General features: G+C 45.9%; 3 protein-coding genes across 4 annotated transcripts in view; 1 reads left to right on the forward strand and 2 right to left on the reverse strand.

Annotated features, from left to right (window-relative positions):
* The window catches only part of CNOT6L (CCR4-NOT transcription complex, subunit 6-like), a 9,970-nt gene extending 5,252 nt beyond the window's left edge, over positions 1–4,718 (forward strand). Inside the window, exons 7-11 of one of the 2 annotated variants that reach the window (XM_010021520.1) lie at positions 168–322; positions 1,708–1,865; positions 3,025–3,249; positions 3,930–4,132; positions 4,506–4,718. In XM_010021520.1, the coding sequence (XP_010019822.1) occupies positions 168–322; positions 1,708–1,865; positions 3,025–3,249; positions 3,930–4,132; positions 4,506–4,718 (954 nt within the window). The remainder of the gene's footprint in view (positions 1–167; positions 323–1,707; positions 1,866–3,024; positions 3,250–3,929; positions 4,133–4,505) is intronic. The other variant, XM_010021527.1, reaches the window with a different exon arrangement.
* A 7,516-nt stretch (positions 4,719–12,234) lies between these two features.
* LOC104411173 (C-X-C motif chemokine 13-like) lies at positions 12,235–13,722 on the reverse strand. The gene is made up of 4 exons (XM_010021538.1): positions 13,659–13,722; positions 12,819–12,954; positions 12,397–12,480; positions 12,235–12,286 (listed from the first exon to the last, which is right to left on the reverse strand). The coding sequence occupies exons 1-4, from the start codon at positions 13,720–13,722 to the stop codon at positions 12,235–12,237; spliced, it is 336 nt and encodes a 111-aa protein (XP_010019840.1).
* A 672-nt stretch (positions 13,723–14,394) lies between these two features.
* Positions 14,395–15,001, reverse strand: LOC104411181 (alveolar macrophage chemotactic factor-like). The gene is made up of 3 exons (XM_010021549.1): positions 14,938–15,001; positions 14,605–14,734; positions 14,395–14,482 (listed from the first exon to the last, which is right to left on the reverse strand). The coding sequence occupies exons 1-3, from the start codon at positions 14,999–15,001 to the stop codon at positions 14,395–14,397; spliced, it is 282 nt and encodes a 93-aa protein (XP_010019851.1).
* Positions 15,002–15,045: the final 44 nt, after the last annotated feature.

Below are 15,045 nucleotides of genomic sequence, written 5' to 3' on the forward strand. Positions count from 1 at the left end.
TTTCAGGCAGGCCATTAATCTAGGAAGTGACATGATTTGTGCAAACAGGAGGTTTTTGCTTTGGTGAGAGCTGCTGACTGCAAGCCAAGGCAGGCACCAGTTGCCATACAGAAATAGGAATGGTATGCTAGACTGTGTTAGCCTAAGGTATTTGTGTTCAATTCCAGGAAGTGGAAACAGAGCAATACTTCACCCTTTTTCTGCCAGCCTTGAAAGAACGAGGATACGATGGATTTTTTTCTCCAAAGTCACGTGCCAAAATCATGTCTGAGCAGGAGAAAAAGCATGTGGATGGCTGTGCAATATTCTTCAAAACTGAAAAGTAAGGGGCAGAAGCAGCTTTTTAAAAATACATTAAAACCAGCTTGATTTAGGTCCGAAAGCTCTCCTCAGGGCACATGGTAGCTAAAGTACTATAAAACAAAAGAGAAAGGTCACGACAAAGAATGAGCCTCCCTTCCTTTTTGCTGCTCTGTTTGCAACACAGCCCTTCCATTCATTTCAGAGATGAACAAAAATACTTCTTTAGAAACTTGGGAAGTTGCAGGAGAGTTGCAGGAAAGTGAAAACTTGCATGCTTGTGTGCACATTTTTTGGCAGGTCTAATAAATACCTTCTCTACAAACTTCTGCCTTACTTGACAGCAGTTTCATCCCTCTAAGAGTAAAGATCTAGAAACTGTGCTGGCTTAATCATCAGGTATTAAAAGTTGTATTACTGCCAAAGGATGGCAGAATATTCTCTGCTTTGTGAATCAAGACATTATTGAACACCTGATCCAAAGGGTTCTGCTACACTAAAAGCATCAAACTATTGGGAAGAGAGGAGAGGTGCTGGCATTCATACTTGTCAACATAAACTGCTCACAGGTTGTACCACACTGAGTATCCCTCTGAATATTCCCTCAACAGTTTTCAGTAATTAGAATGGAAGTTGTGCAAAGGCTTAGCTCTCTTTCAGAGTTTTCACTGCTTCCAGAAACAAAAATAAACCTTTCAGATCATGTATAAAAAACAATCTGACTGGGTTTGACTAGAGGAAGTCTGTGAAAACAAACAACTGATGTTTTTCAAACCTTGAAACTAACAAGGGTATATAGAGAACTGATTATTATGCTTTGGCTCTCACAGGTGAGAACAGAAGACTAATAACACTTTTTTTCTTAGAGCACAAACAAAAACAACCCCAACTTTCAATAGGTAGCCTTCAGTTTGTCCTAAAGCAAGGCGCTTTGGGGCAGCCTAAGGCTGGAAGGGAATAAAAAACCAATTTCACAAAACTAGTGCTGGTAGCTGGTGGTTTCAAAGAAGCTGTTTTTCCACAATCCATTTGCCCATAGTAAAAGGCAAGCCTTTAATTACCATCTCATCTTAATTGTTTTTGCCCAGAACACTCCAGAAGAGGTGCTCTGAACAGTCCTCTTGGAGTGCTGTGCTGAAACAAGTAAACACCTCCTAAACCCCAGGTATCTCATCTCCCATAAGAGCATCTTGCTTGCCAGACCAAGGGCTCTAACCTGACTGGGGGAATACTTCTTAGAACTGTTTATACGTTTATAAAACAAGCAGACAAAAGAAACGTGCCTCACCTGATGCCTGTAGGCTCTGTCCTTAGACATGGTAGACTGGAGTGCAAATAGAAACCACATCTTTCCTTGTAGCTGTACATCAGACACATGTTCACATGTGGTTCTCTTTGTTTAATCAGGTTTACACTAGTGCAGAAGCATACAGTGGAGTTCAACCAAGTGGCCATGGCTAACTCTGAAGGTTCAGAAGCTATGTTAAACAGAGTGATGACAAAGGACAACATTGGAGTTGCCGTGGTGTTAGAGGTGCACAAAGAATTATTTGGAGCAAGTAAGTGTGATTGTGGTTTTCTTATTGATAACTCAAAGCCTATAAGGGCATGAGTTATTCCTAAACAATAGGGCTCTCTAGAGCTGGCAGTAACCAAATACTTACAGATGAGCAAATGCTGTTCACTGTGCTAATTTGAGATATGATAGCCCATCAGTGGGTAAGACAGGACACACATGACATGATTTCCTGGTCCACAGCCAGATGCCCAGCATTTAGCTTTCTCCTTTCAAGTTTTTGTCCCTGCTTACTTACTCTGTTAATTTCGACTTGAAGAATTAAGCTCTTCCAAGGTCAGCATGTTTACATGCACAAGCTCTTACCAGTCATTGTCAATAATATTCAACTTCTATTTTCAACTTTTTTCCCCTTGATTGAATCCTTCCATCCTCCCCCAGTGATTATAAGACAGTGCTAATGTACTGATGCAGAAGAATGAGATTAACAGGTATCTTTTCATGCCACTTGATTGACTGGCTGTCACATTCTCATTTAGGTTTGATCAGATGGAGTAGACAATTTCAACGTACTTAAAATTGCCACCCTGCTCTGTCTGCGTGTCTGGTTTTTTTGATGGCTTGTTGCCAGTGTAGCCTTCAAAGGAGCAGAATGTCTAAATTGGAGGAGTGAAAGGAACTGCCTGTGGCTTTATGCCCCATCTTTCAGAGTACTGTTTCTCAGATAAATAGTAAAAGCAGCTACAGTGTTAAGCAGCAGCCAGGTTTGTACTGTATTTAAGCATTAACATTTAAGCATTAACATTTAAGCAGGTTTAAGTTTTTTCCCAAGGGAACAATTTGCTGCACTGTGGCAGCTAAGAGTTAGGAAACTCCCATGTGCCTTTAATATTGAATAGTGGTGCAAGGTCAAGTGATGGCCACTTGAGGAGTAAATAAGGAATGCAATTATAAGAGTTTCAGATTATGCTGGCTGTTTCTTTTCTATATGGGACAGATTTAGTCATGTAATACTATGTAAATGCTGCTGATTTAGAAAGGAGTAGTTATTCAGGTAATGCCTCTTTTTCCAGCAATAAAAATACATCCATCTGTTGGCGTGTCTGACTTGGAGTCCTTAGTAGCTAGACCCTGAGTGTTCACAGGTAGGAATCTGCTATATTCCCACAATCAGCCTTTCACTGATAAAAATGTCTTTGTTTATTCAGGTATGAAATCACTTCATGTGGACAAACAGCTGCTTATTGTCGCCAATGCCCACATGCACTGGGACCCTGAATACTCAGACGTGAAACTCATTCAGACGATGATGTTTGTCTCAGAACTGAAAAATATCCTCGAGAAAGCCTCAAGCAGGCCCAGTAGCCCAACAGCAGATCCAAACTCTATCCCTCTGGTGCTGTGTGCAGATCTCAACTCATTGCCTGATTCAGGTAAGACTGGTTTTGGCTCAGTTTTTAACTTACCTTCTTAGAATGGTTGAATCCTCTTTGCCTCTGAGGACAGTAGTGTGGTTTGCACTTCCCTGGATGAAAACTTTGGTAGCAACAGCTGTCTTTTGAAAGCTGGCTGAAGAGAATTCTCATCCTATGGTTGAGTAGGCTGCTTGTCACAATCGGCTGTATGCTCCAGAAAAACTGGTTGTGCCTATAAGGAGGTAGAAGAGCAGATAGATCTTAATTAGGTCATTAAATAAATACCCATGCCTTGAGCAGCAGAAATAAGTAGGGAAGTTGGGAGTTCATGATGGAACATCAAAATTTTCTAAGGAGGTAGGTTTGCTTTAATAATGATGACATTCAATACTGTAACGTCAGGTATAAGTAGAAAATTCGCCTCTTTAGCACCGTGGCACATGCACAGTACAATACATGTACTAAGGGTTTATTGTAATCCTCAAAAAATAGTGTCAAAGCCACCGGAGAGCCTCAGTTCCCTGTCTGCATGTCAGAAAGTTGGACAATACAGCTGCTGTGTAAGTTTCCCTTTAGATGAATGCTCTTCTCTAATCTCATGGTGTGTCTTACTGGTGTTTTGGTTTTAACTCTGGGGCCAACGTTCCCTGACTGTTGCATTTTAAAGGAACTCCCTGAATCATTTCCTTTGCAAACAGGTGTAGTGGAATACTTAAGCAATGGCATAGTAGCTGACAACCACAAGGACTTCAAGGAGTTGCGTTATAATGAGTGTCTCATGAACTTCAGTGGCAATGGAAAAAACGGGGCTTCTGAAGGAAGAATCACGCATGGCTTCCAACTCAAGAGCGCCTATGAAAACAACTTGATGCCTTACACCAATTACACTTTTGATTTCAAAGTAAGCAGTGATTTTTCTGAAATGGCAGACATTGACCTGGTCTCTCCAGGATGCTGTCTTAATTTTCTGACCATTGGCTGTCTTTCCCTCTGTTCCTGTAAGTGCTTCATCACTTGATTCCTCCACTTGCTGGACACTTTTCCTACCGCACACAAATCCTTGATTTACTGGCATTTTTAAACTTCTTACCTGGCTCTGGCCAGTGACTTAATGCGAACGGATGTGCAGCGCTTGGAATGGGAAATGCTGCCCGCGTTTCTTACCTTAATACCAGCGCTGTGCCTCTTTCCAAGGATAGCAGCCAGAAGCCAGTCGAGTTCAGGTTGCCAGAAGCGAGCTCTGTTCTCACTGTCGTGTTTCTCTTTCTCCCTAGGGTGTGATTGACTACATTTTCTATTCCAACACTCACATGAACGTGCTTGGTGTCCTGGGGCCTTTGGACCCTCAGTGGCTGGTTGACAACAACATCACTGGGTGTCCACACCCTCACATCCCTTCAGACCACTTCTCACTGTTAACACAACTCGAACTCCATCCTCCGCTCCTGCCTCTTGTCAACGGTGTGCACTTGCCTAACAGGAGGTAGTGGAGCCCTGCCCCTTTGAGGGCAAGGACCTGTTGTTATGGACCTGTACAGTTGTAAATCAAAGTATATAGGAGTAAAGTATGGCCAACCTTAAGCTGCTTCTTCGAGCTCCTTTCCTTATGTGTTTGATATGAGATTTTGCACATTTTGGTGCATATTGGTATCATTTGGCACTAGGGCTGGAACCAAAGTATTATTCCCTTTCCAAATTCTTAATTTAATTTTTCTTTTTTTTTCTTTTTTTTTTTTTTTTTAAACTGGCAAGCTTTTCCTTTTCAGTAGGAAGCTGCACTTAGAAATGGACAAATGAGATTAAAAACTTGCATATTAATGTATTTCAAGATAGTACTTTTTTTCCAGAACATGGTGAAGTGAGCCAACCTTTTAGGAGAAAGAAAGAAAAAATTAGAAATGCTTGTTTTGTAGGAAGAATACTAGAAATGCTGTTTGTTTGAACCCAAAATGAGGACTGAACTCTGCATCCAAAATAAATTTTGCACATTAGCAAAGCACTTACTAACCTGACTATAAATGATGAGCAGTGTGGCACTGCCCCTCATCTAACTAATATTAGAAAACCAAAGATACCTTAATATCGGTCATAAAATTTGAGGTCTAAATTCTCCTGATGTCATTTCATTTACAACAAAATTCCCAGCAAACCTATGTCTCATAGGTGAACGTTGAATGCTGAGCAGATCTTATGGGGAGTCTTTTCCAGAGCTCTGCAGAACTGGGTCCTTCCTGGGAGGGATACACAGGGATCCAGAGGGAAACAGAGCTGCCTCTTGGCAAGCTGGGGCGACACGCTCTTTAGCAGCACAGTTTGGGAGTAGGACTTAAGAAAGGTTAAGAAATTGCACTTGAAGCCAGCTGTTGGGGTTCTGGGTGAATAAAGAAGTTATTATAAATCTATCCTAAGTTCCCTTTTCCCAGAAGGGAAACATGGGATTAACTGTTTAAGCACAGGGTACAGGAAAAAACTGCTGGAAATAACCTTCCATCTCCAAAGAGCCCATGGAGTAGACATTGGCACGTTTTTTTCTTGGGGGAGCGAGTGGGAGCCATAGTCATTCCTTGGATTGTTTTTCCTGACCCTAGTTGCCAAATATCCATCCCACTTTTTTTAATAACCTTTCTCTTTTGTTGTCAGTCAGGGTTGAATTAAAAAGCTGCTGGTTCATTCCCAAATGTTGATGCTCTTTGGATGTGTTGGAAATCCCTTTTTTTCTCCATTTTTCTGCTCTGGGTGGCCAGTTCAAACCCTTGTGCCTCAAGAGGCATTGAACATAATGCAATTTTCTGAAAAATAAAATTGTTTGGCTGCTTAATGTTTAAAAAAAACCAACAACCAATGGCACAGTGATAGGAAAAGGTTGTGTCTGTGTTTTTAAGTTTTTCTTTATTCTGCTTTTTTGCTGCTATAAGATTTTCTTGAATTTCTATTTTAAACTTTTCATGCATTTTACTGTTTCTAGTCTCAAAGTGTGATATTTTTAATAAATGAAAAAAAATTTTCCATTACGTGAATGAAATTTTTAAGCAGATTGAGAGCCTATATTTATGTCTCATTCGTATACTGGAAAAAAGAAAAAGTCAAATTTAAATTGTGAAATTAGTTTTAAATACTAAGGAGCCATCTTCAGTCTTGTGAAACTGCAGAGTCAGGCTCTTCCTCTAGTCTTTAATTATTTCCTTTGTCGTTTTATACATAGGAAGTTATCCATAGCAGGGAGATAAATACCAATTGGACTTAGAGTAGAAACTATTCCCTGACTCTCGTTGGGGGCTGGGGAAGGGGTGGTGTGGGACAGAACATAAACAAATTGGTTCAACCAAACAACTCCCTTGTAAAAAAATAAGTGCCTAAAAAAACTGGAGGTGTCACCTATTGTCTACTCCAAATTGGAAGCTGGGTGAAATTCCTGCATGGCAATTGCTTCATGCAGCACCACACACAGAAAAAAAGCCCTTTCTAAAGATGGATATTCCTCTAGGTGCAGGTATCTCGTTTGTAATATACCTCAGCATCCACCACCCAGCCATTAAATTGCGGAAGTGATTGGAGAGTATAGTACTGGAAAGTAGAATAGCATGAAAAACTTAAATTTTGTGGACATTACCTTTCTGTAATCAGCTGCTGTATCATTTTTGGAGGTGGGGTTATTCCGAAGGTGTGCACTAACCAACCCTTCTCCTCCTCTTCCCACCCACATGTTAAGTAGCAATGCAAGCAGTATTTCCTACCATACTTCACTCCCAGTATTTTTTGAGATGTTTGTATAACATGGAATTTAAAATCCACCTATGATTGTATATGAACTGCAGAAGAGCCCGTTTATTAATAAAACTAAAACCAACAGCAATGTTTTGTAATACCGGGGTGGGAGAGGATGGGGATGAAAAACAAAAACCAACCCAAATCCTGGCGAATGTTGTTAGGTTTGACTTCCCTTTGGTTTCTCACTGATTGAAGTGTTCTGTTGCAGGAAGGTGTTTAATTGGATTTTCTCTGCTTCAAAATACACTTCCAAACATCTGTTACTCTGTGTGATTTCTTTAAAAAAAAAAAAAAAAAAAAGAGTTATTTTAATATATGTTGCACAAAACCTCTGGATTTAAAACTAAATGAGTCTTGTTTATGTTTCAGCCGATGCACGTAACCAGAGACACGTTTACCTGCCTTTCATGTGTCTGGCTCCCACCTTGTTTTCCGTCTGGATTTTCCCTTCCCAGCAGGAGCAGTAAGGGGATTGTGCTTTTTTCCCCAGCCATAGCGAGCTGGGGAATGGGGAGCATTTCCTAGAGCCACTCTGCTCTAGGAAAAAAGCAGGCAGCTGCCAGCCTCGTGCATGGGGTGAAATCCCTTTCAGTAAAGGCTAATTTTCTTCTGACCCAGATGGAAGCTGACAGTAGGGTGTTTTCTAGGGGAGAGAAAGCAATACAAAGTCAAATATCCCTAACTCTCAGCATAGATGGATGGGAAAACATCAGTTCACTCCATCACTGACCCTCACTTCCCAGAACATCACAGTCAATGCCTGGGTAGAAAAGCTCTAAGCCGTTTACTGCTCCTGACTGTCTTGGTTTGCTTTCAGAAATATGGTGCCTGGTGTCAGCTTCTAAGCAACAGCACTGCCTAAAACAAGCAGAGAAAAAAAAATCCAACACCCTTCCATGAGCAACTTTTTAAAATTCAGTATGGTAAATCTGTTCGATATGGGGTTTTGTGTGTGTACATATATACATATATATATAAAAAAAGAGAATTTTGTACAATGCAGCTGAATATTTCTGTTTCCTTATTTCTCTGTAAGGAGTGTGAACATTTGTGTACTACACACTGAAGTCAGGGAGGGCACAATGGGGTCTGAGACCAGCTTCCCTTCCCATTTGCCTCATCAAAAGCTTTTGTCATCTCTTTCTAGCAGTCGTTCCAGCATAATGTTTCCGTTTATGAGTAAGCTTTCTCTGTCTGTTGGAAGCCACTCCTGTTTAGGCTGCAGAAACATTCAGCAAAGGTCTATTAATCCCAAATCCTCACTGTTCTGTGTTTTATAGAATAGAAAGCCAAAATCTTTGACTCTTGACCTTTTCCGAAGCACTTGCCACTGACCTAATGCAGCTCTCAAAACCACACCATCAGCATTTGGGTGGCACTGCAGATGGCTGATGGCCTCCCACCCTGCTAGCTTTGCCATGGAGACTCCTAAATCCACGGTCACGCTCCTGAGGCCCGCTTTCCAAAGGTGCTGAGCATCTGCAGCTCCCACTTAATTCCAAATATTGGGCTTTTGGAGACCAGCTTTCCACACCCAGCTTGTCTATTGGGTCCAAATGGCAAGTGGGAGTTTGAGACCTCAAAGGTTTATGTCACTTCTTCCTGTGGTATTGGTCAGGTGGTGAGGGGGAGGCCAAAAAGGCTTGTTAAAATCAAGAGTCTCTCTGTTAATTTAGAAGATGAGCTGGAGAAAGAAACACTTTAGGGATTCCTCAACCAGGACTGTAGTATTCGTACCTTCTTGGTAGGGAGCAGGAACCAGACATTATTTCCACAATGCAGTTTTAGCTTTTAGCATTAAAACCTTCCTTGGTCATGAAGTTGGGCATAGTGGGGTGGAGTGAAAGGATCCAAACTAATCGCCTGCATTAGAAATACCACACAAATGGGATCTGTGCTCCCATACTGGTTTAAAAGGTAGTTTTATGGCAAATAGCAGTTGTCCTCTCCCCAGCAACCTCAGCTCTGTACTTAATTATAATTCAGTTCCTCTGTTCTTGGCTTCTGCACAGATGCTTTCCTTGCAATGTTAATGAAGATCTAAGGCCTGATTTAAACCTTAAGAAGGACCCTCTCCCTGTTGTATGGAGAGGTAACTGATCTAAGCACATCCTTACCTAATACACCAGGCAGCAGCAGAAGGTGGTTCAGCTAAAATCAGGCCGTCAGCATAGAAGAGCAGCAGGTCATTGCCCTGCTTGGTCACCACAGAGCTGGGATGTTCTTCTGGGTGGTCTTCACAACCAAAACTGCCCGGTAGGAAGTGAAGCAGCGCGCAAGACTCGCTCAAGTTCACCTTGGCTTCAGAAGGAGTATGGTACCAGCACCAAACATGTGCTTTGGAAAACCTCACCTACCTGATTTTGCACATTCCAAAAGGCAATGAAGGCCTTACCCGGAGCGGGGGGCAGAGGGCCCGATTTGTTAGAGACTGCAAAAGAAATGAGCCCTGAGCAGAGAGGTTTGGGGCTTTGTAATAGACACTATTATTAGCTGAGTGTCTCCCTCTCCCAGTGAGGAGAAAGCACCTTATAATACACAACTCACCAGCTTTTTGTAAGGTTACAGTAGTATAACCACGTACCCTCCCTTTCTCACCCTTCAGTGTTCAAAGGCGATACAAACCCCGAGAGGAAACCACTTGTGTTAAGTCTCTATGCCAAGCATCAGCCAAGAACTCACTTAAAAAACAATTTTAGAAGCTTTATGAGGCTTTAAATCCAATCACAGCTCTAAGTGACAGCTTCTCCTGTGACCACTCTTTGCACTGACACTGACTGCAGGTTTGCTTTTTAAGCAAAAACCAAAAATCAGAGCAGATAATGCAGGTACAGGCACTGCACGATGACAAAAGGGACAAAATTAACACCTTTAAAGAACTCTTTCGTCCTAAGAAAAATGACTCTATAATAAGAGATGATAAATACTGGTTTGGCTACGAGAGAGGATGATGGACTTCAGGAGTACAGTTTCTTGGAGTATAGCTGAAAATAAGCATGAAGATAGAGAAACACTCAGGTGCTTTGATACCTCAGGTATGTGTTTTAGACAGCACCGATGGCAAAGCACACCAAGTGATACAACATTTTCCTTTCCCCCTCCCTCCCTGTGTTCAGCTCACCCTTTGAGTGGGGAAGGTTAGAGTGATCCTGGTAGTTGGTCTTGTCGTCGTTGGTAAACAGCTTCTACCATCTTGGCATCTACTGAGTTTGTTGTCTGTATCGACCTTTGTTCTGAAGCAAAAAACCAACCCAGCCAAAACCCCCACAACCCTCATGGTGGCTTTCTTTCCAAGTGACATGTACATGGCTTTGTTTCCCATTTTTAATTATCACACTATGAGTTCGCTTCCCAAGCAACTAAAGTGTTTGTGTGCACCATGGTAGCTAAATATGCCCTTAATTCATAAACTCACGACCAGCACAGTTGTGATGGGAACACAGGCTCCCCTTCCCACCCCCGTTCACAGTGGTTATTTCGGGAGGTCAGGGTGATTGTTAGTTGGATTTCTCACTTACGTGTTGTCTTTGCAACTGCAAAGTCTGGTCCCTCAAAAGATGGAAGTGCACGTGGAGAGGGGAGGAAGCTGCTAACGTTTTAGGGGGGGTTGTGTCTTGGTTTATGGAAACAGCTTTAAATTAGGAGCCTGTTGGGCGCTCGGATGAGGAAACTCTTGCTTGCGGTGGCCAGGTTTTTGCCTGGCCTGCTCTGGGCCTTCCCCACCAGCCCTGACATGGGGATGGGGTCAGTCTCCCAGGCAAAAACCTCTGCGGAAGCCTGATGCTGGCCCCAAGCAGCATGTCTGCAAGAGCAGCCTTCAACTGAGCGCTGAGCAAAAAACCACGAGTAACTTGCTTATTCCGTGTTTCCCAGAAGAATAAATGGAAAGAAACCTTCTCTCCTTTGCTTTTACAAAAGGATCCTGTTTTCTTTCCCTCTGAAAATACTCACCTTTTGGAGAAAGTGCGACACCACAGTGCAATCACCCCCATAATTAAACTTTGCAATGAGAAACTCACTGAGAATGCCAATTCTCACTGAGTGGGGACAGGGGGGAGCCAGGCAGGGGGAAGACCTGCTCCCCTGCACAGACCCAGCCTGGACCAAATAACGACAGCTGAGCAAAGCAGCCCTGCTTTTCCTTAACCTTTGGGCAGCTTGGCAAAGGGAGGTCCTCAAAACCCTGAACTGTTCATTTTTGCTTCCTTTTTGAAAAGAATTCTGATTTATTTTAATATAAAAACACACCCCCGCGCTGTGGAGCCAGGGTACTGCTCACACGGGATGGAGAGGGCTAAATCTCTGCTTGTTTCTTCTCACCTGTGTACTTGTATTTCCTTCTGTTGGCAATAAACAGCCCTTTTGCAACCACTCTTGTCCCCTGCTGTGATTCTTGAGAATGGGAGGGAGGGGGACATGGTGATCAGATGGGTGCTTCAAGCTTCTGCGATGTACTTCTGGTACCCAGGGTGGTGGGGAGGTGACACAAACTGGATTCCTACCCTTCTGAAGAGGTCCCCAGGCCCCAGACACCCACCAGCAGCATGGTCAAGGCACATATTGAGATGATTAGGTACATTTTGCACAGGGTTGCACATCACACCTGCATCGCCTTGGTCCATGTGGCCAAGGGACATCCCAGGGTCCCCACAGGATGCCTGCATCCATCATCCCAGGAAAATGGGGGTCCACAGACTGATCCTCAACTGGTGACTGGGAAATCTCCTAGTATTTCTCCTGTGCTTGCAAAACTGCAGAGGTCAGACGCCATCCAACTCCAGCATCCCATAGCACAACCCGCTCCTCCAAGGAGGTATCAGGAAAAGGCAGGAAAACTTGGGGCAGAGGAAAGACAACGCATTAGGAAGTGCCCTGAGGCAAAGCAGCTGAGGGCTTCATGATGCCACGGTCCAGTCTAACTCCTCCACCCCAAAAATCCTGATTTTGACACAGATCCATGCAGAAAGAGCTCCCACAGCCACGGGGGAAGCACGTTCATCCGTTTATTGATGGCATGCCATTGTGCACAGGAAAAGCGCAAGCACCCAGAATGGAGGGTGACAGTGGGTACCCACGTGGAAAGCCTTTCTTTTGGAGGAGGGAGCAGGGGAAGGCTCCTGCCCCTCACCAAAACCCCGGGAGCAGAAGAAGTTCTGGAGTTGTGCCGCAAACCCCAGCTGGTTACTGGTCACTGTATTCAGACAGAGGGAGAGATGGGGCAGGGAGTCTGCACCATCACTCTGCTTCCCGCCGCCGCCGCACCGCTGCTGCTTTCTTGGTGACATTCCTACAGGTTTTGGGGGGAGGAAAGAAGTGAAACCAAAGCCATCAGGAGGAAAGGGAGCACCCTGGCAACGTGTTCGGATGCTTGTTGTCCGGTCGCTGGGCATTAAGTACCTCTGTGTCAGCTTGAAGATGAGCAGCTGGATCCAGGGCGCCTCGGGGGCCACGCAAACCTTCTTGTTTTTCTTCAAGGTAAGACTGCAAGGGGATGAGACCCGCTCAGCCCCACACACGCCTCTGTCCCAAAGCGCTCCTCGCCAGGCTGCTGTCTGCAGAGAAAACCCCTCTCGCTCCCTACAGGATTATGAGCACACCCTGTGACCCTTGCTGGGAGATAGACGAGATCTTTTAGACCTTGACCTTGTGTCATAGAATCATAGAACAGTTTGGGTTCGAAGGGACCTTAAAGCTCATCCAGGTCCAACCCCCTGCCACGGGCAAGGACACCTTCCACTAGAGCGGGTTGCTCCAAGCCCCTGTGTCCAACCTGGCAGGTTGCAATTAGCAGGGATTGCTTTATAAAGCTTTCCACTTACATGATCTCCTTCCTCCTGCAGTGAATACCCGGTGGGGTGACATCGATGGCGAAGATCAGCCCCAGGTTGATGACCTGGGCGGTCCATTTGATGCACTTGCACCTCATGTTGGTCAGCAGGCTCTCCAGCGACAGACCTGCACCCAACAGCAGCCCACACACCCACAGGTCTCAGCCCCCCACCACCCTCACGTCACGATCCCATCCCGTCCCTGATGCCCATGGGGACATTGGTTTGTCTTGATGGGGTTTGCAGCAGCAAGAGGTGACGCAAAGCTAATCCCTCCCAGCACGGGCTCAAAGCTTTCTTGTCATGCATGCAGAAAGGGCTTAGCCTCCAGGTTTGAAACTTAACCAGTGTTTTAGGAATTAAACCCATTGCCCACCCACCACACACTCAAATTTCACAGGGGTCTTGAGGAGAAGCAGCTTAAACCTGCCAGGCAAATCCCCCCCCAGTCTCCTTTGCAGCAGCAAGAGGTGACGCAAAGCTAATCCCTCCCAGCACGGGCTCAAAGCTTTCTTGTCATGCATGCAGAAAGGGCTTAGCCTCCAGGTTTGAAACTTAACCAGTGTTTTAGGAATTAAACCCATTGCCCACCCACCACACACTCAAATTTCACAGGGGTCTTGAGGAGAAGCAGCTTAAACCTGCCAGGCAAATCCCACCCCAGTCTCCAACATCCCCCTCCAGTTTAACCACCGACTTTAACTGATAAACTCAAGCTCAAAGATAGGCAAGAAACAAATCTGAAAGCTTAGAGGAGCCCACGCTCAGCCCCATGCAGCGTTTCAGCCGAGGGATTTGGAGGGGACAGAGGGACACCCCAAGGCCACTCACCACCACCCGGCACCAAGTTGCCCATGAGCAGGGCCATGGCCAGCGTCGCCGGCAGCAGCCGCATCCTCACCCCTGCCCCGAGCTGCCCTGGGGCTGCTTTATAGCCAGCCGAGGTGGGGATTTCGGAGCCTGGGAAACGCCGGGGGGGAGGAAGGAGCTGCCCCACACTTCGACTTCCCTGCCTCTGCTTCCCCATCACACGTGGTGGCCCACGCCACCTCCCCGATCAAAAAAGGGCAGAAAACTCCTAACACCTCCTGCTTGCCCCATGTTTCTTGGTGGAGAAGCAGCGGTGAGCCCCCCTCCGCTCCCCCGAGTACCCCCAAGCCTCTGGCATGCCGCAAGAAGGGGTGCAAGTGACACTGACCCAGAGCTGCCACCTTTATTGGACCTGTTAGGTTGTGCCTGAAGGGGACACCCAGCACATGGTGGAAGGGTGGGGAAGGGGGTACTGGCATTTTCAAGGGCTTAAATGCACAAAATGCCAAGGGAAAAGGGGCTCAAGGCGTCGCACAGCAGCAGCATCCCCTCTGCACAAGGAGGCAGCAGGGTGGGAGGTGGGGACCAGATCCAGGCCCAGCACATATGGCTGTCCCACCGGTGGCAGCTTCCTCAGTGGGGAGCCTCTTTCTTCCTCCTGCCAAAAGCAGAAGGGGGGAGAAACAAGTGAAGACCAGTCCCCATAGGATGACTCTGGTCCTGCTGGGAAATCCTATCACATGGGGCTGAGGAGGGCTTACAGGTTAGGGAGGTCCTGCAGGAGCTTCTTCACCCAAGGGGTGTCAGGATTTACACAGACCCTCTCCAGGCTTTTTAGCTTAATCCTAGAAAACATAAAGGAGCTGGAGCAGCCGAGCCCCCCTGTTCTTCTCATCAAGGGTGGAACTGAAATAATCCAGGGAGGATGGGGGGAGCAGAGGGCTTGTTCCCCCCAGGAAGCACTTACACCACCTCGAGGCGCCGGCAGCTGCTCCCCACTGGCCGGACCTCGATGCTGCTGTATTTCCATGGTGGGATGAAGGCCCTGGTGGTCTTGGCACAGCGGCAGCTCAGGTTGCCATTGGCTTCCAAGAGGGCTGGATGGGCACACGGCTTGCACATCCCCAGAAACCCACCACCCCCACCAAAACATCTCCCCCCACGTCCCATCACGATCACCACATCCCCTTGCAGCAGAGCTCTGGAGGGACATCGGGATGTTGGGAGAGGGGGATGTTGCCTCTGAAAACCTCCCCACCCTCCCCAGCATCCTCCAGCCCCGTGCACGGGGGAGCCTCACCTGCATCCCCAGCGTGGTGGGTCAGCAGCAGCACGCCCAGCAGCAGGGCAGCCCGCACAGCCATGCCGGCCTCATCCCCGGCACCACCAGCATCCCCCTATTTGAGCT

The sequence above is a fragment of the Nestor notabilis genome, unplaced genomic scaffold, assembly GCF_000696875.1.
Source record: "Nestor notabilis isolate BGI_N333 unplaced genomic scaffold, ASM69687v1 scaffold22050, whole genome shotgun sequence".
NCBI classification, from domain to species: domain Eukaryota; kingdom Metazoa; phylum Chordata; class Aves; order Psittaciformes; family Psittacidae; genus Nestor; species Nestor notabilis.

What these genes read in the sequence shown, in the direction of transcription:
- LOC104411173 (XM_010021538.1), bottom strand. Translation starts at nt 13,722, where the DNA reads ATGCGGCTGCTGCCGGCGACGCTGGCCATGGCCCTGCTCATGGGCAAC. An exon ending in CAACTTGGTGCCGGGTGGTG is followed by an intron (nt 12,955 to 13,658) that starts GTGAGTGGCCTT and finishes TGTTGGGTGCAG; the next exon opens with GTCTGTCGCTGGAGAGCCTG. An exon ending in TGCAGGAGGAAGGAGATCAT is followed by an intron (nt 12,481 to 12,818) that starts GTAAGTGGAAAG and finishes ATCCCCTTGCAG; the next exon opens with TCTTACCTTGAAGAAAAACA.
- LOC104411181 (XM_010021549.1), bottom strand. Translation starts at nt 15,001, where the DNA reads ATGGCTGTGCGGGCTGCCCTGCTGCTGGGCGTGCTGCTGCTGACCCAC. An exon ending in CCACCACGCTGGGGATGCAG is followed by an intron (nt 14,735 to 14,937) that starts GTGAGGCTCCCC and finishes GTGCCCATCCAG; the next exon opens with CCCTCTTGGAAGCCAATGGC. An exon ending in TGCCGGCGCCTCGAGGTGGT is followed by an intron (nt 14,483 to 14,604) that starts GTAAGTGCTTCC and finishes TATGTTTTCTAG; the next exon opens with GATTAAGCTAAAAAGCCTGG.